The 22,452-nt window shown below is 50.5% G+C and overlaps 1 protein-coding gene across 3 annotated transcripts in view; it reads left to right on the top strand.

Annotated features, from left to right (window-relative positions):
- Positions 1 to 22,452, top strand: part of USP34 (ubiquitin specific peptidase 34) — a 386,361-nt gene that overhangs the window by 150,622 nt on the left and 213,287 nt on the right. For all 3 annotated transcript variants that reach the window (XM_075339351.1, XM_075339349.1, XM_075339350.1), the window contains 7 exons: positions 1,007 to 1,089; positions 1,252 to 1,406; positions 3,224 to 3,337; positions 3,546 to 3,645; positions 3,774 to 3,933; positions 5,293 to 5,419; positions 12,689 to 12,836. In XM_075339351.1, the coding sequence (XP_075195466.1) occupies positions 1,007 to 1,089; positions 1,252 to 1,406; positions 3,224 to 3,337; positions 3,546 to 3,645; positions 3,774 to 3,933; positions 5,293 to 5,419; positions 12,689 to 12,836 (887 nt within the window). The remainder of the gene's footprint in view (positions 1 to 1,006; positions 1,090 to 1,251; positions 1,407 to 3,223; positions 3,338 to 3,545; positions 3,646 to 3,773; positions 3,934 to 5,292; positions 5,420 to 12,688; positions 12,837 to 22,452) is intronic.

Genomic DNA, 22,452 nt, shown 5'->3' on the forward strand with positions numbered 1-22,452 from the left:
TCAGACAGACTGGTTCAAGGTTCTCTGGTCTGATAAGACCAAGATCGAGATCTTTGGTGCCAACCACACATGTGACGTTTGGAGACTGGATGGCACTGCATACGACCCCAAGAATACCATCCCTACAGTCAAGCATGGTGTTGGCAGCATCATGCTGTGGGGCTGTTTCTCAGCCAAGGGGCCTGGCCATCTGGTCCGCATCCATGGGAAGATGGATAGCACGGCCTACCTGGAGATTTTGGCCAAGAACCTCCGCTCCTTCATCAAGAATCTTAAGATGGGTCGTCATTTCATCTTCCAAAACAAGACAACGACCCAAAGCACACAGCCAAGAAAACCAAGGCCTGGTTCAAGAGGGAAAAAATCAAGGTGTTGCAGTGGCCTAATCAGTCTCCTGACCTTAACCCAATTGAAAACTTGTGGAAGGAGCTCAAGATTAAAGTCCACATGAGACACCCAAAGAACCTAGATAACTTGGAGAAGATCTGCATGGAGAGTGGGCCAAGATAACTCCAGAGACCTGTGCCGGCCTGATCAGGTCTTATAAAAGACGATTATTAGCTGTAATTGCAAACAAGGGTTATTCCACAAGATATTAAACCTAGGGGTTGAATAATAATTGACCCACACTTTTATGTTGAAAATTTATTAAAATTTAACTGAGCAACATAACTTGTTGGTTTGTAAGATTTATGCATCTGTTAATAAATCCTGCTCTTGTTTGAAGTTTGCAGGCTCTAACTTATTTGCATCTTATCAAACCTGCTAAATCTGCAGGGGGTTGAATACTACTTGTAGGCACTGTATATGAATGTTACATCTGATCCAATGTTAGTTTATTGAACTCGGTAAAAAAAGGCAACATGCAGTAAGCCCCTGTACCCAGAATGGTAACCATTACATTATGTCTGTGCAGACCGCTTTTTAGTTGCTTTGATATGTTAATATTTGGGTCAATGTTTGCAGTGACAAATAACAAAATGACACTAAAATGTTCAATGTGCAGGTACAGCCACAGTGCAGAGGTCCAGGTTCGTCTTCAGTTTTTAACATGTGTGTTCTCTACGTTGGGATCACCAGATCACTTTCGTAAGTTTTCAGCACAATTCAATTTTGTTTTGTATTCTTGTGTAGTATTATTGCACACTATCTGCTGCTTGACACCGCTTCCAATAAGAAATACGTATCCGAAACGAACGCCAGGTTGCTCATTTAGTAAATTTTGAAGTATTTCTTCTTTCATTTTGCCAGGATTGAGTTTGGAGCAGGTGGACATCCTTTGGCACTGCTTAGTAGAAGATTTGGAGTGCTATGATGATGCTTTACATTGGTTCCTAAATCAGGTGCGCAGCAAAGATCAGCATGCCATGGGAATGGAAACCTACAAGCACCTCTTTTTAGAAAAGGTAATTGAATGTCTAATTTTATTTAACTCCACTTTCAAAACACACCACGTTTGAGTTAGATTACTCTGCTTGTAGATTACTCCGCTTGACTGCTAGGTTTAGTGGTCTCATAAGCACATAGAAACAAATATATCAAATATATCTATAATATATATATATATATATATATATATATATATATATATATATATATATATTATATATATTATATATATATATATATATATTATATATATATATTATATATAAAATTATATTGCATGCTGCAATATATGGGGCCCAGTGTACTATACAGAAGGCAATGTGCGGTCCATTGTACTACTGTATAAGGAGGACCATATGGGTTATCTAGGGGGTTCAGTAGGACGGAAATTACTTTGTAAGGACTGAAAAGTAAAGGGGTATGCTCTACCGTGACCCAGCTGAATAAATATTTTTATTTTCATAATATATATTTTACACCGTATCTTTTAGATTATAACTCACTTTTCCTCCCAAACATTTGGGAGGAAAATGAGGGGTGCGCCTTATAATCTGAATGTAGCTTACCGGGGGTGGTGGAAGAGGGGTCACAGGAGGCAGGGTAATGGCACTGTGCTGGGTGCTGTGCTGTGGGCGGTGAGGAAGAAGCCACCATTCTGAAGATGCCGGCGGTTCGGGCATCAAATAATTGTGGCGGGAGTCAGCGTGTGCGCAGATAGAGCTCTCGGCTCAAGATCTCATCTGCACATGTGCTGCCTCTTTACTATTGATTCCATGCAGCGGTCTTAAGGAAAATGGCACAAGCCAGAGGAAAGAATGCAATCCGACACCCATGTACTGAAACAAGTGATGGACTTTATTAGAAAAGTGAATAATGGGGGCAGGTAACACAAACAAACAAGGGGGCGCCATTCCAAAGGGTAAAACCAAATAAATAGCATCAATGCTAGGCAAAGAGTAAGTATGACCCCAAAGTGTATTTAGACCGTGCACTCACATAGGGAGGAATGATGAGAGGTCCAGTACAGAGTAAAAACACTATCATAAAGGACCCTTAATGTATTGCACACTCACTTCTGCATGTTTTTAGGTCATTATATATGGTCTATTACCATTTTTGGTCACCATGCAAAATTTGTTACTGTTGATTTCTATTGATATTAAGGAAAATGGCGCCCGGACGTGGCGCGTGTGCAGATGAGGTCTTGGCTTGTCATTGAGCTGAGAGCTCCATCTGTGCACACGCAGACTCCAGGCGCCATTTCTTTGAATGTAAACCTACAAAAATTCCCAAAAGAAGGGAAGTTCCCAAAACCAAAGAGACGACCCCAAGTAAATAAAAAATATAAATACGAGGAACCACTGAACAAAGAGGGACCAGATAAATCAATGACAAATACAAAGTTTTATTAATGATAATTATAGTGAACAAAAAATGACTGAGAGCAACCATGATGGAAAGGATTGCCAGACACAGAGCTTGCACCATAACAGGCCACCAGATGGGGATGGAGACTGCTGATCCAAGGATACAATGTAAATACTAAGGCAAAGGCTGAAGGAGGAAGGGTGAAGAATATCAATAGTAAAAACAGAAGTCAAATCACCCCACACGTGCAGCCCTCCTAAACAGCCATAATCAGTGATAAACATTGTTACCTTGCGACACGATATACAGCAGACGTACAGCCAAGTAAAGGGCAGGGGCCTCAGAATGCGTTTCACCAAGCGTGGCTTCGTCAGGAGGCATCAAATCTGTAAACATTTAAGAGTTAAATGGTAGATATTACTGGATATTGATAAGTGTGTGCACATAAAAAATGTCTTATTTGTAGATGCCACAACTGAAACCTGAAACGATCAGCATGACGGGCCTTAACCTGTTCCAGCACCTCTGTAATCTTGCTCGATTAGCAACTAGCGCCTACGATGGTGGCTCAAACTCCGAAGTAAGTAATGGAATGAAATAATCCTTGATGATCAGATCTCTTTAGGCTGCTTGTTACCATTTTTATGACAGATTGCAGCAATTTTAATCTGGGCAGTTTTTACAGGTGAATGAATATGTCCAAATAGCGTGGGGGTAAACTTCAGCCCACACTGTGGACCCCCACCACAAACACTCGTTTTATAATGGCATTTCTTCTTCTTATCTAGTTATGCGGGATGGACCAGTTTTGGGGCATTGCTTTAAGAGCGCACTCCGGAGATGTCAGCCGTGCTGCAATCCAATACATTAATTCTTATTACATTAATGGTAAGAATAATTTTGGCTGACTTGAATTGCAAATAACAGTCTAAGGATTTATTTTGTGTGCTTTAGTATTGTCATTACCTGGGTTTTCAACAACTGCCTTTTTTTTCTTCTACATTGATTTGTTTTAGGTAAAACAGGGCTAGAGAAAGAACACGAGTTTATTAGTAAGTGTATGGAAAGCCTCATGATTGCATCTAGTAATCTTGAGCAAGACGCACAGTCGAGCCTCACGATTATTGAACGAGGGCTGTTAATGCTGAAAACGCACCTTGAAGCTTTCAGGAGACGGTAAGCTGCTGTGCACCAGTGCATGTGACTTTTAATAGTTTTACCTTCTGTCATTGTGTTTTACAGCCGTATGGGTCTAAGTCCTGCATAAAAAGGATAGAATAGTGGCTGAAGAATAGAATAGTGAATGTTCGTCTGCTATATTTTATTGGAATAGATACAGCTTGGATTAAATGTGCCTTTAAGAAGTAGAATGCATAACACAGGATTTGTTTTGTATGCACAGTAAAATCTTATTATGGTAGTCTGTCTGTTGGGGAACATAGCAACTCTTTCTTCAGTCACTTCCCCAGGACAGGACATAGAGATCCTGAGCCTCTATAGCAGAACATATATATATGTATGTATGTATGTATGTACAATAGGCCACACATTGCCTTCCATATAGTACAATGGGCCCCACATAGTGCACCATGCAATATAATGGCCTTACGTACTCACTATGCTGTGCCTTAGATACACAGCTCTGCTATGTCAGTGTTCAGTGACATAGCAGAGCTGGATCAGTGTGTTCTGCTGTGCTGTGAACATGGCAAGGTCGGTGATCTGCAGTCTTGTACTAATGACGTCCGGCTACGATAACCACTCCCCGTAACCGATACTCTCCTAATCCAGGACCTCTACTACTGGCATCTCCTGTCACCGCTTTGCTCTATAACCAGGACTATGCATTGAGAAATCCTGATTAGCTCTGTCACTGTGCAATAATAAACCTTTTCCTTAATAGGAGGGAACACACTGCCTCCCTAGATGGAAGAGCGGGGTGAGGTGTGTTAGGCAGTTTGCAGATGTAGATAGAGGCGCAGAAAGGGCATGTGACTTCTGACTACAAGGGATCTTGCTCTTAAGGCCCAGTCACACACAACGACTTGCCAGCGATCCCGAAAACTATGCGACCTGATAGGGATCGCTGGGAGGTCGCTGGTGAGATGTCACACAGTCAGACCTTACCAACGATGCAGGAACGATGCAGGTCGCAGTAGCGACCTGTATAACGATCTCAGCAGTCACTGTGACCCTGTCACACAGTGTCAAACACAGCGATGTGTCCTGCCCAGCAGGACATCGCCTTTAAAGAAAATGGCCTGGACCATTCTGCAACGACTAGAGATCTCACAGCAGGGGCCTGATCGCTGGTAGGTGTCACACATAACAAGATCGCTAACAGGATCGCTACTGCGTCACAGAAACCGTGACTCCGCAGCGATATCGCTAGCGATCTCGTTATGTGTGACGGTACCTTTAGAGTCTGTGTTGAAGAAGTAAACAAGAAGTGAGGATAGACTGGCTTGTAGGATTCACAAGTGAATAATCACATCAGTGCTTTCTGTATATTTACTTATTCCGTTTCTTTGCTAGGTTTGCCTATCATTTAAGGCAATGGCAGATTGAAGGTACTGGTATCAGCAGTCACTTGAAGGCACTGAATGATAAGCAGTCATTACCCCTACGGATTGTGTGCCAGCCCGCGGGACTTCCAGATAAGGTGAGGGTCATACTTCTCATATTCCTGGGGCTTGTATTACTGGTGCATTTAAATTGTCTGGTCTGCAAGTGTTAACGGACTGCTGGTCAGATGCATGGAGCCGATTCGTGCTCTAATAAGGGTACCGTCTCACTAAACGACGTACCAGCGATTCCGACTACGATATGACCTGGTCAAGATCTCTGATGCGTCACTTCATGGTTGCTGGTGATTTGTCAATCAGGCAGATCTCACCAGCGACTCTGTGCTTCTTAACCAAGGTAACAGGTAACTAAGCAAAGCGCTTTGCTTGGTTACCTGATATTTACCTTGGTTACCAGCATACACTGCTTAGCGCTGGCTCCCTGCAAACGTAGCCAGGGTAAATATCGGGTAACTAAGCAAAGCGCTTTCCTTCGTAACCCGATGTGTACCCTGGTTACGTGTGCAGGGAGCCAGTGCTAAGCGGTGTACGCTGGTAACCAAGGTAAATATCGGGTAACCAAGCAAAGCGCTTTGCTTAGTTACCCGATATTTACCCTGGTTACCAGCGTACACCACTTACAGAGTCGGTGCTCTTTGGACTCCCACCGTCAAACACGCCGATGTGTTGCACAGTGGGAGACCAACGAGCAAAAAATGAACCAGAACAGTGTGTAATGATCAGCGATTTCACAGCAGGGGCCAGGTCGCTGCTCAGTGTCACACATGGCAAGATTGCTGATGACGTCACTGGTACGTCACAAAACCTGTGACTCGGCAGCGATCTCGTTAGCAATCTCGCTCTGTGAGAAATACCCCTAAGCCGGTTTAAACCTTCTGACTGCACTCCTAGAACGATCAGTAGAAATATCATTTTTCTTGGCAGCTCACACAGGAATTTTAAGCAAGATAAAAAATAATTTCTTTGTCGCTCCATTGGGAGACCCAGACAATTGACAATTGGGTGTATAGCTTCTGCCTCTGGAGGCCACACAAAGTATTACACTTTAAAAAGTGTAACCCCTCCCCTCTGCCTATACACCCTCCCGTGGACCACGGGCTCCTCAGTTTTGCTTTGTGTGGAAGGAGGCACACATCCACTCATGCATTCTCATACTTAGTTATGTCGGTTGGAAGAAAAGAGGGCCCCCACGGGGCCCCCGGCATGTTCCCTTCTCACCCCACTATGTCGGCGGTGTTGTTAAGGTTGAGGTACCCATTGCGGGTACGGAGGCTGGAGCCACATGCCGTCTCCTTCACCATCCCTTATGCGGCTCTGGGAGAAGTGGGATCCAGAGCGGTCATCCATTTGCTGGGACCGTGCTCCATCCGCAGCCCCTGGTGGAACCTGCCGGACCGGAGCCTCTTCAACCTCAGGGACCGGGCCCTGCAACTTAAAGGTACTCTGTGTCCCCATAGGGGACTGTGCAGGGAGCGCACCTTCTTCCCGGAAGCCGCGGTAGTTGTGAAGTTGAGGAGGCCGGTGGACTTCAGCGCCGATCGTGCCTGCTTGTCGGGCGCGGCCTCAAATTTAGTCCCCGGCTTCACCGTGGCCTAGTCGCGAAAATCCCGCCCCCGGGCCTGCCTGTCAGGGGTAAGAGCGGGATTACCGACATGATCGGATGTGAGGGTTGGAGCATCCTGCATGTCTTCCTCCCCCCTCACTGACCACTGTGGGGACCCCAGATTCCCGCTCTTTGCTGGCGCCGCCCCGACCCCACTCCTCCCCTGAGAGCTCCGGCGGCCATTTTCTGGCATTCTGCCGGTGGATGCTTCTCAGTGAACAGCTCTGCAGCTCCGGGGGATCCACGACAGGGAATCTGGAGGACACACTCCGCTCGTTAGCGGTCGGTAAGCCACACCGGTCACCCGGTGCTGGTCCCCCTAGGGTGCCGGAATAGATATATATATATATATATATATATATATATATATATATATATATATATATATATATATATATATATATATATATATATATATATATATATATATATATATATATATATATATATAATAGATATATATCTGTTCGGTCAGGCTGTATACCCTTTTCCCATATACCCTCAGTGGTCACTCTCCTAGGAGACAACAGCATGTCGTCCACAAGGAGCAAAGCTACTAAGGCACAGGTTTTTTTCGCGGCCTGTACCTCTTGTGGGGCTATGTTACCTGCGGGTTCCACCTACCCTCACTGTGAGCAATGCTCGACTCCTGCCTCGCTTGCTCAGCCGGAGCCTCGGGCACTGGTGGGCCCCTCGGCTCATGTAGACCCCCTGCTCCCCCTGAGCAGGCTGCAGGGACAGAGTCACCGGTGTTGGCCTCTTTTGCTGAGAAACTCTCTGTCACTTTCCCAATCCATTGCACTTTCTATGGACAAATGGTCTTCTAAACTCCTTGAGGCATTGCAGTCCAGACCCCGGACCTTCCACAGGCCCCGGCCCCTGTTAGCTTGTCTCCTCCAGGCCCCTCTCGGTCCGCGCCGCAGCGCGCTCCCAGGTTGGCCCCTAGGTCTGAGGTGGAGGACTCCTGCCCGGACCGCAGTCCCAGACCGGCTAAGCGGTCTCGCTGGGACTCTTCCCCGACTTCCTCACGCTGCTCGGGATCCCAGTTTGAGGACTCTCAGGAAGACGAGGCGGAAGTGGGAGCTCAGGGCTCTGACCCTGATCTTATCTCGTCCATCAACCAGGTGTTGGATCTCTCACCTCCGCCTCCTCCTGTAGAGGAGTCGGCGTCTCAGCAGGAGAAACACCAGTTTCGGTTCCCCAAACGTACGCGCACGCGTTACCCCTTTTCATCTGAAGTCGTTAAGGGTTGGGCTCACTCTCCCAATGTGGATCCTCCAGTCTCCAGATTGGCTGCTAGGTCCGTTGTGTCTGTTGCAGATGGCTCATCCCTGAAGGATGCCACTGACAGACAGATAGAGCTCTTGGTGAAGTCCATCTATGAGGCCACGGGCGCATCCTTCGCCCCGGCCTTTGCAGCCGCGTGGGCTCTCCATGCAATCTCGGCTTGTCTGACTGAGATTAATGCTGTCACACGGAATTCTGCTCCGCATGTTTCGTCTTTGACCTCTCAGGCATCAGCCTTTTCGTCCTACGCCATGAACGCCTTCCTGGACTCCACTAGCCGTACGGCTGTAGCATCTGCTAACTCCGTGGCAGTCCGCAGGACCATGTGGCTGCGCGAATGGAAAAGCAGACTCGGCTTCCAAGAGGTTCTTAACTGGTTTGCCTTTTTCTGGCGACCGTTTGTTTGGCGAACGATTGGATGAGATTATTAAGGAATCCAAGGGAAAGGACTCCTCCTTACCCCAGTCCAAACCTAAGAGACCTCAGCAGAGAAAAATCCAATCGAGGTTTCGGTCCTTTCGTCCCTCCGCCAAGCCCCAATCCTCTTCGTCCAACAGGCCGGAGAAAGGCCAGAGGAACTCCTATGCGTGGCGGTCCAAGTCACGCCCCCAAAAGGCCGCAGGAGGCACTGCCTCCAAGACTGCCTCCTCATGACTCTCGGCCTCCCCTAGCCGCATCCTCGGTCGGTGGCAGGCTCTCCCGCTTTGGCGACGCCTGGTAGCCACATGTTCAAGACCGATGGGTGAGAGACATTCTGTCTCATGGTTACAGGATAGAGTTCAGCTCTCGTCCTGCGGTTCGTTTCTTCAGAACCTCTCCGCCCCCCGCTCAGGCCGACGCACTTTTTCAGGCAGTGGACGCTCTAAAGATAGGAGTTGTGATCCCCGTTCCCCTTCAGGAACGTGGTCGCGGATTTTACTCCAACTTGTTCGTGGTGCCAAAAAAGGACGGGTCATTCCGTCCCGTTCTGGACCTCAAGCTACTCAACAGACATGTGAGAACCAGACGGTTTCGGATGGAATCTCTCCGCTCGGTCATCGCCTCGATGTCACAAGGAGACTTCCTAGCATCGATCGACATCAAGGATGCTTATCTCCATGTACCGATCGCACCCAACATCAACGTTTCCTGCGTTTCGCCATTGGGGACGAACACCTTCAGTTCGTGGCATTGCCTTTCGGCCTGGCGACAGCCCCACGGGTTTTCACCAAAGTCATGGCATCCGTCGTGGCGGTCCTGCACTCTCAGGGCCACTCGGTGATCCCCTACTTGGACGATCTCCTAGTCAGGGCCCCTTCTCGGGTGGCATGTCAACAAAGCCTTACCATTGCTCTGGCGACTCTCCAGCAGTTCGGGTGGATCATCAACTTCCCGAAATCCAAGTTGACACCGACCCAATCACTGACTTACATCGGGATGGAGTTTCATACCCAGCAAGCGTTAGTCAAGCTGCCGCGGGACAAACAGCTTTCTCTGCAGGCGGGGGTGCAGTCACTTCTTCGGAGTCAGTCACACCCCTTAAGGCGCCTCATGCACTTCCTGGGGAAGATGGTGGCAGCTATAGAGGCAGTGCCGTTCGCGCAATTCTATCTACGGCCACTCCAATGGGACATTCTCCGCAAATGGGACAAGAGTGCGGCTTCCCTCGACAAGAACGTCTCTCTTTCCCTTGCAACCAAAACATCACTTAAGTGGTGGCTCCTACCCACATCTCTGTCGCGGGGAAAATCCTTCCTACCCCCAACCTGGGCTGTGGTCACCACGGACGCGAGCCTTTCAGGTTGGGGAGCGTTTTTTCTCCACCACAGGGCTCAAGGAACCTGGACTCCGATGCAATCGTCCCTTCAGATCAATATCCTGGAGATAAGGGCAGTATATCTAGCCCTATTGGCTTTCCATCGGTGGCTGGAGGGCAGGCAGATCCGTATCCAGTCGGACAACGCCACTGCCGTCGCCTACATCAACCACCAAGGCGGCACTCGCAGTCGTCAAGCCTTCCAGGAAGTCCGACGGATTCTGCAGTGGGTGGAAGCCACAGGCTCCACCATCTCCGCAGTTCACATCCCGGGCGTAGAAAACTGGGAAGCAGATTTTCTCAGTCGTTAGGGCATGGACGCGGGGGAATGGTCTCTGCACCCAGACGTGTTTCGAGAGATCTGTCGCCGCTGGGGAACGCCAGACGTCGATCTCATGGCGTCACGGCACAACAACAAGGTCCCGGCCTTCATGGCACGGTCTCAGGATCACAGAGCTCTGGCGGCGGACGCGTTAGTCCAGGATTGGTCGCAGTTTCGACTGCCTTATGTGTTTCCCCCTCTGGCGATGCTGCCCAGAGTACTACGCAAGATCAGGTCCGACTGCCGTCACGCCATTCTCGTCGCTCCAGACTGGCCGAGGCGGTCGTGGTATCCGGATCTGTGGCATCTCACGGTGGGTCAACCGTGGGCACTTCCAGACCGCCCAGACTTGCTGTCACAAGGCCCGTTTTTCCATCTGAATTCTGTGGCCCTCAACCTGACTGTGTGGCCATTGAGTCCTGGCTCCTAGCGTCTTCAGGGTTATCTCAGGATGTCATTGCCACCATGAGACAAGCCAGGAAACCAACGTCCGCCAAGATCTATTACAGGTCTTGGCAAATCTTCCTATCATGGTGCGCTGATAACGGTTTTCCTCCATGGCCGTTTGCCTTACCCACTTTTCTTTCATTCCTTCAATCTGGAATGGACAAGGGTTTGTCCCTCGGCTCTCTCAAGGGCCAAGTATCGGCGCTCTCCGTGTTTTTTCAACGGCGTCTAGCCAGGCTTCCGCAGGTCCGCACGTTCCTGCAGGGAGTTTGCCACATGGTTCCACCTTACAAACGTCCGCTGGAACCCTGGGATCTTAACAGGGTTCTGACGGCTCTTCAAAAACCACCTTTCGAGCCGCTGAGTGATGTCTCTCTCTCACGTCTTTCGCAGAAGGTGGCCTTCCTAGTGGCAGTCACATCACTTCGGAGAGTGTCTGAGCTCGCAGCGCTGTCATGCAAAGCCCCCTTCCTGGTTTTTCACCAGGATAAGGTGGTTCTGCGTACTGTCCCGGAATTTCTCCCTAAGGTGGTATCCCCTTTTCATCTCAATCAGGATATCTCCTTGCCTTCCTTTTGCCCTAATCCAATTCACCAGTGTGAAAAGGATTTGCACTCTTTGGATCTAGTGAGAGCACTCCGGTTCTACGTATCTCGCACGGCGCCCCTGCGCCGTTAAGATGCGCTCTTTGTCCTTGTTGCTGGCCAGCGCAAGGGCTCGCAGGCCTCCAAGTCAACCTTGGCTCGGTGGATCAAGGAACCGATTCTCGAGGCCTACCGTTCTTCCGGGATTCCGCTCCCTTCAGGGCTGAAAGCCCATTCTACCAGAGCCGTGGGTGTGTCCTGGGCATTGCGGCACCGGGCTACGGCTCAGCAGGTGTGTCAGGCAGCTACGTGGTCTAGTCTGCACACTTTCACGAAGCACTATCAAGTGCATACCTATGCTTCGGCAGATGCCAGTCTAGGTAGGCGAGTCCTTCAGGCGGCGGTTGTCCACCTGTAAGAGGGGGCCGTTTTCGGCTCTTTTTAGCGAGGTATTCTTTTACCCACCCAGGGACTGCTTTTGGACGTCCCAATTGTCTGGGTCTCCCAATGGAGCGACAAAGAAGGGAATTTTGTTTACTTACCGTAAATTCCTTTTCTTCTAGCTCCTATTGGGAGACCCAGCACCCGCCCCTGTTCCCTTCGGGCTGGTTGTTCTTTTGTGTACACATGTTGTTCATGTTGAATTGTTCTTTTGGTTCATGGTCTTCAGTTCTTCGAACATCCTTCGGATTGAATTTACCCTAGACCAATTTATAAGTTTTCTCCTTCCTACTTTTGCACCAAAACTGAGGAGCCCGTGGTCCACGGAAGGGTGTATAGGCAGAGGGGAGGGGTTACACTTTTCAAAGTGTAATACTTTGTGTGGCCTCCAGAGGCAGAAGCTATACACCCAATTGTCAATTGTCTGGGTCTCCCAATAGGAGCTAGAAGAAAAGGAATTTACGGTAAGTAAACAAAATTCCCTTTTTTGCCCAAAAAACGATCATTTCTCTCGTTTGTCGGTTTATAGGCGGCCTGTTTAATCTGTACTATTATCGGGAAACTAGTGTTCTAGGAATGCTGGTTCCCAATAATCATCATGTGGTGGGACAGCTTCTTACCATTTTGCAAAAATGTATATACTAAGCACCCTGTTATTATGAACTTGCAATTTATTTATTTATAGTCAGGGTATTTTTCATACAATTTGCAATTTTCTCCTTGTTTTTTTCTAGTCTTGAGGCTGCCATTCACATGCTTGTAATGCTGCATGTTTATTGAACATTTGTTACAGCTCAGTTTTTTGGTGTCATGTGTAAATGGGTCCACACTCTTCACTTTGCTGACCAGGACTTCTTTGTGTGTTAGATGACAATAGAAATGTATCCAAGTGATCAAGTAGCTGACTTGCGGGCAGAAGTAACCCACTGGTACGAAAACCTGCAGAAAGATCAGATGAACCAACAGCCCCAACTTCAGGAATTTGGGCAAAGCAGCCGGAAAGGAGATTTTCCTGGTAAGGGGTAATTTTGTTTCTTTTACTGATGCATCAAGTTTTGCAGAAAATGAAACCCTGCATGTTTTGGAAGCTTTGATTTTATTTTTTTTTTGATAAACGTGATGTATTAGCTTTTTGGGTTTCATATTGAAGTAAACAAAAATATTTTGGATTAAGAAGGAACTGTATATCATATGATAGGAAGACTATGCAGTGCATTAAAATAAATGGAGGACTATGGGGGGGTGCGTTATATGATATGGAGCGCTATGGGGGATGCATTTATAATATACTAGAAGGTGGCCCGATTCTACGCATCGGGTATTCTAGAATTTACGTATTGTGTAGTTCATGTATGATTTTTGTTACATATATATATATATAGATGTTGTTGTGTGTAGTTACCAAGTGCTTGTGTAGGGCGCTGTACATGTTCTGGGTGTTTCGGGGGGTGAGAGCGGTGTTGTATGTGTGTTGCACGGTTTGTGTGGGTGTGGTGTGTTTTGGGGGGAGGTATGTTTTGTGCAATGTGTGTGTTGTGTGGTATGTGCGTATATTTATGTATGCCGCGGTGTTTGTGTGTTGGGTGTTGTGTGTGTGCGGCATTGTCTGTGTGTGGGTGTCTGTGTAGGGCGGTGTTTGCGGTTCCCAGTGTGTGTGTGTGTGTTGGGGGGAGGTCTGCACCTCCCATCGTGCTCCATCCCCCATGCTGCGCACCCCCCATCGTGCTCCATCCCCCATGCTGCGCACCCCCCATCCTGCTACATCCCCCATGCTGCGCACCCCATCGTGCTCCATCCCCCATGCTATAATAGTTCTCCTATTATACTCAGAGAGGAATATAATAGGAGGACTATAATAGGAGTAGTCGTCCTGGGGGGAGAGGAGTATAATGCCGGCTCCCTACACATGTGTACCGGGAGCCGGTGTACGCTGGTAACTATGATACACATCGGGTAACTAAGGGACCTTAGTTACCCGATGTGTATAATGGTTACCAGCGTTCACCGGCTCCGTCACGATCCCAGCATCGCAAGGGTATGTATGGCGCTGCTGGGATCGTGACGGAGCCGGTGTACACTGGTAACTATGATACACATCGGGTAACTAAGGGACCTTAGTTACCCGATGTGTATAATGGTTACCAGCGTTCACCGGCTCCGTCACGATCCCAGCAGCGCAAGGTTATGTCTGGCGATGCGTGCGGAGGGCCGGGGCGAGCGGCTAATCCATGCGGAGGGCGGGGCCAGGCCGAGGCGAGCGACCAATCCGTGGGGGGGGGGGGCGCGGAGCCGAGGCGAGCGGCCAATCCGTGCGGGGGGGCGGGGCCATGGCGAGCCCAGCGGCCAATCAGCTTTGTGTCACCGTAAGGACACAATTTTGGAGACAGACAGACAGACAGACACAGAATAAGGCAATTATATATATAGATGGAGGACTATGAGGGTTGCATTTATAATATATTGAGGACTATGGGGGGGTGCATTGTACGATATGGAGCTCTATGGGGGATGCATGTATAATATACGGAGGACTATGGGGTGCATTATATAGAGAACTACCTGCTTGTTAGTGCTTAGGCACAATTTTTTATTTTTTTGTTAGTCTATACTCTAAGCTTTGTGGTGGTGGTAACTTATTTTGAACGTTTTATTACTAGGACATTATCATTGCTGTGACTAACTGCCATGTGCCAAGTCATTCGACTACACCCCCTCCATTGATGAGCAGCCCACGCTCAATAGACTATTATACATAGAGCAGTGGTGTAGGCGGGGTTTGTTTTCTAAGCTCTGCTACATCTTAGAACTCTGTCACGACTGCTGCACCTAGTAAACTAAGTGATGCATCATGTGAATCCGGGTCTCTCTTCCTTCATTGTGTTGCTCTTATATGGGGTTGCAGAAGTTTGCTGACAGTAACACTGTTAAAAGCTCAATGTAGTGTAGACTTCCTGAAAAGCTTTAGAAACGCAAATACCGAGTTCCTTCTTTTGTAAACAATTTGTCATCGAATTATGTAATCTGAGAACAGCACGATGTAGGGGCAGAGGCCCTGATTCCCACTACATCACTTAGCTAGATGCTGCGATTTTAATGAAAAACTGTTTTGTCTGCTGCAGATCTACCAGTTCTCCGACCTTTCCACACCATTAATTAGCAGCTTTCTGCCTATACACAATGTACACAAAAAGCTGCCTACCAGTGGTGGGCATGTGGTTATGCAGAGCTGATGGATATGGAGTTCTACATGGCAGCAGGTTTACTAGTCCTCCAGTGATAATCTCTTGAAAAGTGTTTTTAATGTAAATTACTGCAATCAGCCCAGTAAGTGACACATCTGGCATCAGGGTCTTTGTCTCTGTTTTGCTTCTCTATGATTAGGTGACAGATACCTGGTAACACATTCTTTTTAACCCCTTAATGCAATATTGCGTACATGTACGTGTTCATGTTGGGGTGGGCTTAGGAGCTGAGCGCCCTCCTCCTGCAGCAGATGGCAGCTATTTTGCGTAGTTGGCATCTGTTCACCATTTACATGTTGCGGTCAATATGATAGTGGCATATAAATGGAACGTGCGCCGCTGCTCGTGCTTACTGGCTTCCATCAGCAGCCTCTGACATGACAGGGCACCAGTGGGTTGCTATGGTAGCCAGGGGTCTGCTAAAGCCCCTTACTGTCGCCATCATGGTACTCCTCTGAAGCCCACCTATATATTGAAGGTCAAATGAGACTGAGATTTAAACTATATACTTTAACACTATGGTTTCTTCATCGTTCCTTATGGGAGACCCAGACCATGGGTGTATAGCTACTGCCTCCGGAGGACACACAAAGTACTACACTAAAAGTGTAGCTCCTCCCTCCGAGCATATACACTCCCCGGATGACAAATCCAACCAGTTCAATGCTTTGTGTTCAGGAGGTCACACACACACATGCATCCTCTGATTTTTGATTTTTGATTTCAAAGATTTGGAAGAAAAGCGGGTCCAATCTGGACTCCCGGCATGTCCCTTCTCACCCCACTGTGTCGGCGGTGCTGTTAAGGTTGATTTCAGGGCTGGAGCCCTTCCATGCCGCGCTCCTTCACCATCCCTCGGGCTCTGGCTTGAAGTGGGAGCCATCTCGGTTCTCACTGCTTTGCAGGAGACCGGTCTCCATCCGCAGCCCTGTTCAGGATCCTGACGGACGGAGCAATCACGCCCCAGGGACCTGGCACCTGCGTCTCACAAGCTAAGTACTGAGACGTTATTACCACAGATGGTGGTCTTTCCAGGGGTCCCTTGTACCTTATTTATTGGGGAGAGTGTGTTTTATAACTGTGTTAACATTTCCGGCCGGTTCTCCAGTTTTCTCTGGAGAACCGCGCCGATGGTGCCTGCACGCTGGCCGCATGTTTAAATCTAGGCCCCGGCTTCGCCTGAGGCCTAGTTTCGATTCTCTTCCCCTGCATGTCAGTCAGTGCAGTGGGACAGCGTGGCTCCGCCCAGCGGCTGGTCAGCACAGGGAAGGGACACTCCTCACTGAGGAAGGATTCCCTCCCCCGTATGCCTCATTTGCCCTCAGTCCTGCTCTCACAGTAGGCCCCGCCCCCTCTCCTCGTGGAGACGCAGGCTGCGGACGCCATTTTCTCAGCGTTCTCAATGTCTGCATAACACATTGTGACAAATGGGGGCCTGGGCTGGGGGATCTGGAGGGCACAGAGATGTCTCTATGTAAACGGTCTGGCAAGCACAACCTCCGGTTGTGCAGCTGCTTATATACTCTGTTTATATACTCTGCTGAGGGTCATCCTGGACAGAGCCCCCACTTCTGCAGCATGTCTCATATCAGAGCAGGGCTGCAAGGCTGTTCTTATTATGCACTGCTGTAGGCTCGTACTGCCTGTACCGAGCACATAACCACATTGTGTTGCCTGCTCTAACATAGTGGTGCCTCAGCCTGGAGGCTCATCCCCAGTGGTCCCTCCGGCTGCTCTCCGGTGGCTGAACCCCCGGCTTGGGTAGAATCCCTCTCTCCAGGGGACAGCTGTCCCGGACACTGCTGAGCATGCATCAGCCCCCTCCTCAGGGCGCTTCTGCTGCTACGGCTCGCTCAGCAAAGCTCACAGAGGATTCTTCATTCAGACCCCGTCCTCCTAAAATGGAGACGCAGGGTCCCCCTTTCCTTCCTCGTCCCGCAGCTCTGATTCACGAGCTGACTCGCAGGACAAGGAGGATGCCTTTACTGGGGGCTCGGAGCTTCTCCATGTACCCCATTGATCTGTCCGGAAGTGACGCAGATGCTAATGATTTGATTGCGTCCATTATATTTGTGCTGGACCTCAATCCGCCTGTATCAGGGGAGCAACCCCTCTCTGGCAGAAAAGCATCAGTATACCTTGCCTAAGAGAACAAGGAGTGTGTTCCTTATCCACTCCAGCTTCAGGTCACTGTGACCAAGCCCAGAGCCTGTCCTGACAGACGCTTTCCAAGCGTGGTTCTGATGACTGTTTCCCCCTTCCACCAGTGGTGGTCAAGGAGTGGGCTCATTCACCAAGGGTGGACCCTCCGGTGTCTAGACTTCAGCCCGGACAGTTGTATCAGTGGCTGACGGCACCCCTCTAAGGATCCCACTGTCGCCAGGTTGTCCTTCTGGCCAAATCTATATATGAGGCGGCAGGGGCCTCGTTCTCCCCATCTTTTGCAGCAGTGCGGACTCTCATAGCCATCTCTGCTTCTCGGGAGGAGATGCATTCCCTCACCAGGGACTTTATGCCCGAAATGGTTGCCTTAACTTCCAGGCTTCAGTCTTCTCATCCTATGCCATGTCTGCCATGCTGGAGACTTGTCACCGCACTGCGGTGGCCTCGGCTACTTCCCTCGCTATCCGCAGGTTCCTGTGGCTTCGAGAGTGGAAGGCAGATGCTTCTTAAGAAGTTCCTTGCTGGACTCCCTTTTGCCGGGACCAGTCTATTTGGTGAACAACTGGATGAAATTATCCAGGAAGTTTTTTGGCAGGAAGAGTACTTCCATGCCACAACCCAGGAAACCTGTCCAGGGCAGGAACCAGTCGAGGTTTCGTTCCTTTCGTTCCTCTAACTGGTCGTCCTCTAAGCCCTCGGCCTCGTCCACTAACTCAGCCAAGGTCCGTAAACAACTGGCGCATGAAGCCGCGTCCTAAGTCGGCAGGAGCTGGCCACCAAGGCAGCCTCCTCTTGATTATCTGGCCGCGCCAGTAACGTCCTTGGTCGGTGGCTGGCTCTCCCTCTTGGGCGACGTGTGGTTTCAACATGTCTTCGATCAGTGGGTGTGGGTTTCCATCCCCCAAGGCTACAGAATAGAATTCTATCCAGCCCGCCAAACAGATTTTTTCTGTCAACTCCCCCCTGCTCCAAGGCCGCCGCCTTCTCACAGGCCGTGGCATTCTTGCAGGCCAATGGAGTAATTGTACCAGTTCCCGACTGGGAACGGTTCTGAGATTTCTACTCAAATCTCTTCCTAGTTCCCGAAAAGGACGGTGCCTTCCGACCTGGATCTCAAGCTTCTCAACAAGCATGTTCAGGTGCGGCACTTTTGCTTGGAATCTCTGCGATCAGTCAATGACCCAAGGAGATTTCTTAGCATCCATCGACATCAGAGATGTCTATCTGCATATGCCAATCGCAGTTTCACACCAGCGTTGGCTACGTTTTTGTAATCGGAGAGGAACATTTCCAGTTCGTGGCTCTCCCCTTGGGGTTAGCCACGGCCCCTCGTGTATTCCCAAGGTCGTGGCAGCAGTGGTTGCGGTTCTGCTCCTCCAGGGGTTGGTAGTGATTCCTTACCTGGACGACCTTCTGGTCAGGGCTTCGTCCAGTGCAGACTGTCAGCGGAGTGTCTCGCTCACTCTCAGCGGAGTGTCTCGCTCACTCTCAGCGGAGTGTCTCGCTCACTCTCAGCGGAGTGTCTCGCTCACTCTCAGCGGAGTGTCTCGCTCACTCTCAGCGGAGTGTCTCGCTCACTCTCAGCGGAGTGTCTCGCTCACTCTCAGCGGAGTGTCTCGCTCACTCTCAGCGGAGTGTCTCGCTCACTCTCAGCGGAGTGTCTCGCTCACTCTCAGCGGAGTGTCTCGCTCACTCTCAGCGGAGTGTCTCGCTCACTCTCAGCGGAGTGTCTCGCTCACTCTCAGCGGAGTGTCTCGCTCACTCTCAGCGGAGTGTCTCGCTCACTCTCAGCGGAGTGTCTCGCTCACTCTCAGCGGAGTGTCTCGCTCACTCTCAGCGGAGTGTCTCGCTCACTCTCAGCGGAGTGTCTCGCTCACTCTCAGCGGAGTGTCTCGCTCACTCTCAGCGGAGTGTCTCGCTCACTCTCAGCGGAGTGTCTCGCTCACTCTCAGCGGAGTGTCTCGCTCACTCTCAGCGGAGTGTCTCGCTCACTCTCAGCGGAGTGTCTCGCTCACTCTCAGCGGAGTGTCTCGCTCACTCTCAGCGGAGTGTCTCGCTCACTCTCAGCGGAGTGTCTCGCTCACTCTCAGCGGAGGGTCTCGCTCACTCTCAGCGGAGGGTCTCGCTCACTCTCAGCGGAGGGTCTCGCTCACACTCAGCGGAGGGTCTCGCTCACACTCAGCGGAGGGTCTCGCTCACTCTCAGCGGAGGGTCTCGCTCACTCTCAGCGGAGGGTCTCGCTCACTCTCAGCGGAGGGTCTCGCTCACTCTCAGCGGAGGGTCTCGCTCACTCTCAGCGGAGGGTCTCGCTCACTCTCAGCGGAGGGTCTCGCTCACTCTCAGCGGAGGGTCTCGCTCACTCTCAGCGGAGGGTCTCGCTCACTCTCAGCGGAGGGTCTCGCTCACTCTCAGCGGAGGGTCTCGCTCACTCTCAGCGGAGGGTCTCGCTCACTCTCAGCGGAGGGTCTCGCTCACTCTCAGCGGAGGGTCTCGCTCACTCTCAGCGGAGCCTCGCTGCTCAAATTTAGGCCCCGGCTTCGCCGGAGGCCTAGTTTCTGTTACCTGCCCTCGCATGTCATTCATGCAGAGGGACAGGCACGGCTTCTCCCGGCGGCCGTCCTGCACAGGGGAGGGACACTCCCCACTGCTTGTGCGTGACTCCCCCCCTGCAGGCCTCTATGGCCCTCCAGATCCCGCTTTCCTACAGGGACGCCCCCGTCCCGCCCCCTCTCTTCGCTTCGGCGGCCATTTTCTTGGACAGGGTTCACTCTGCGCTGGGACATCCTGCACGCTGCATCCCTGCTGAGGTGCTGTGCATTGGGGGTCCGGGCTTCGGGATCTGGAGGGCACACAACACCACGGTGGTCTGGTAAGCCACAGCCGGTCTCTGGTTGTGGACCTCTGAATATACTCCTTGGGGTTCATTCTCTTTGTAGAAGCTGTTGTCCCCTCTCCAGCAGCATGTCTCACACGAGGAGAAAGGCTCCAAAGCTTTATACTGCATGCTCTGCATGTAAGCTCCTGCTGCCGGAACCGAGCACCTATCCACATTGTGATGTCTGCTCTAACTTGGAGGTGCCACAGCCTGAAGTCTCACCCCCAGTGGTCTCTCAGGCAGCTTCTGCACCTATGGCTGAACGCCCGGCCTGGGTAGAGTCCTTCTCTAGGTCTATCTCCCAGTCATTTGCTGAGTCCATGGGTCTTCTGTCCAGGACTTTGATGAATATGCATCAGCCCCCTTCACAGGGTGCCTCTACTGCTCTTGCTAAGGGTCCTTTAGGATCCCTATCTTCTGACCTCCGTCCACTGGAGCTCACGGAGGATTCATCATCAGGGCACAGACCCCGTCCTCCTAAGAGGCGCTACAGGGTTTCCTCTCCCCCCCTCATTCCGCGGCTCTGATTCAAGGGTTGAGGACTCGCAGGATGAGGAGGATGCCTTTACAGGGGGCTCGGAGGCTAACTCCATGTGCTCCATTGATCTTTCCGAGGGTGACTCAGAACTTAGTGACTTGATTGCTTCCATTAATTCTGTACTGGATCTCAACCCTCCAGTATCAGAGGAGCAACCCTCTCTGGCAGAAAAGCACCAGTTTACCTCACCTAAGAGTAAAGAGTGTGTTCTTTAACCACTCCAGTTTTCAGACCGCTGTGACCAAACCCAGGGCCTGTCCTGACAAACGCTTTCCAAAGCGTGGTTCTGATGACCGTTTTCCCTTTCCACCTGAGGTGGTCAAGGAGTGGGCTCACTCCCCAAAGGTAGACCCTCCGATGTCTAGGCTCTCAGCCCAGACCGTTGTCGGTGGCTGATGGCACTTCCCTTAAGGATGCCACTGACCGCCAAGTTGACCTTCTGGCCAAATCTGTATATGAGGCGGCAGGGGCCTCGTTCTCCCCATCTTTTGCAGCAGTGTGGGCTCTCAAAGCCATCTCTGCTTCTCTAGAGGAGATGCATTCCCTCACCAGGGAATCTATGCCCGAAATGGTTGCCTTAACTTCCCAAGCTTTAGCTTTTTCATCCTATGCCATGTCTGCCATGCTGGAGGCTTCTCACCGCACTGCGGTGGCTTCGGCTAATTCCCTCGTTATCCGCAGGATCTTATGGCTTCGAGAGTGGAAGGCAGATGCTTCTTCAAAGAAGTACCTTGCTGGGCTCCCTTTTGCTGGTTCCCGGCTGTTCGGTGAACAGCTGGATGAAATTATTAAGGAGGCTGCTGGCGGGAAGAGTACTTCCATGCCACAAACCAAGACCAGGAAACTTGCCCAGGGTAGGATTCAGTCGAGGTTTCGCTCCTTTCTTTCCTCCAACTGGTCGTCCTCTAAGCCCTCCGCCTCGTCCGCTAACTCAGCTAAGGATCAGAAATCCAGCTGGCGCTCAAGAGCGCGTCCACAGAAGACCGCAGGACGTCCTGCCACTAAGGCAGCCTCCTCGTGACTCTCTGCCCGCTCCAGCAACGTCCTTAGTCGGTGGCAGGCTCTCCCACTTTGGCGACGCTTGGTTTCAACAGGTCTCCGATCAGTGGGTGAGAGATATCATTTCTCACGGCTACAGGATAGAATTCTCTTCCAGCCCACCAAACAGATTTTTTCTCTCAACTCCCCTCTGCTCCAAGGCTGCCGCCTTCTCACAGGCCGTGGCAGCCTTGCAGGCCAACGGAGTAATTGTACCGGTTCCCGCCCGGGAACGGTTCAGAGGTTTTTATTCCAACCTCTTCCTGGTTCCCAAAAAGGACGGTACTTTTCGGCCCATCCTGGATCTCAAGCTTCTCAACAAGCATGTTCGGGTGCGGCACTTTCGCATGGAGTCTCTGCGATCAGTCATTGCGTCAATGACCCAAGGGGATTTCCTGGCGTCCATCGACATCAGAGATGCCTATCTACATGTGCCAATTGCAGTTTCACACCAGCGTTGGCTACGCTTTGCAATAGGAGAAGATCATTTCCAATTCGTGGCTCTCCCCTTCGGGTTAGCCACGGCACCTCAGGTATTCACCAAGGTCATGGCAGCAGTGATTGCAGTTCTGCACCTCCAGGGGTTGGCTGTGCTCTTACCTGGACGACCTTCTAGTCAAGGCTCCATCCAGCGCAGACTGTCAGCGGAGTGTCTCGCTCACTCTCGCCACTCTAGCCCAATTCGGGTGGCTTGTCAATTTTCCCAAATCCACTCTGACTCCGACCCAGAGTCTCACGTACCTAGGGATGCAGTTCGAGACTCTGCCGGCACTTG

This window comes from Anomaloglossus baeobatrachus, chromosome 3 (assembly GCF_048569485.1).
Source record: "Anomaloglossus baeobatrachus isolate aAnoBae1 chromosome 3, aAnoBae1.hap1, whole genome shotgun sequence".
Lineage (NCBI taxonomy): Eukaryota > Metazoa > Chordata > Amphibia > Anura > Aromobatidae > Anomaloglossus > Anomaloglossus baeobatrachus.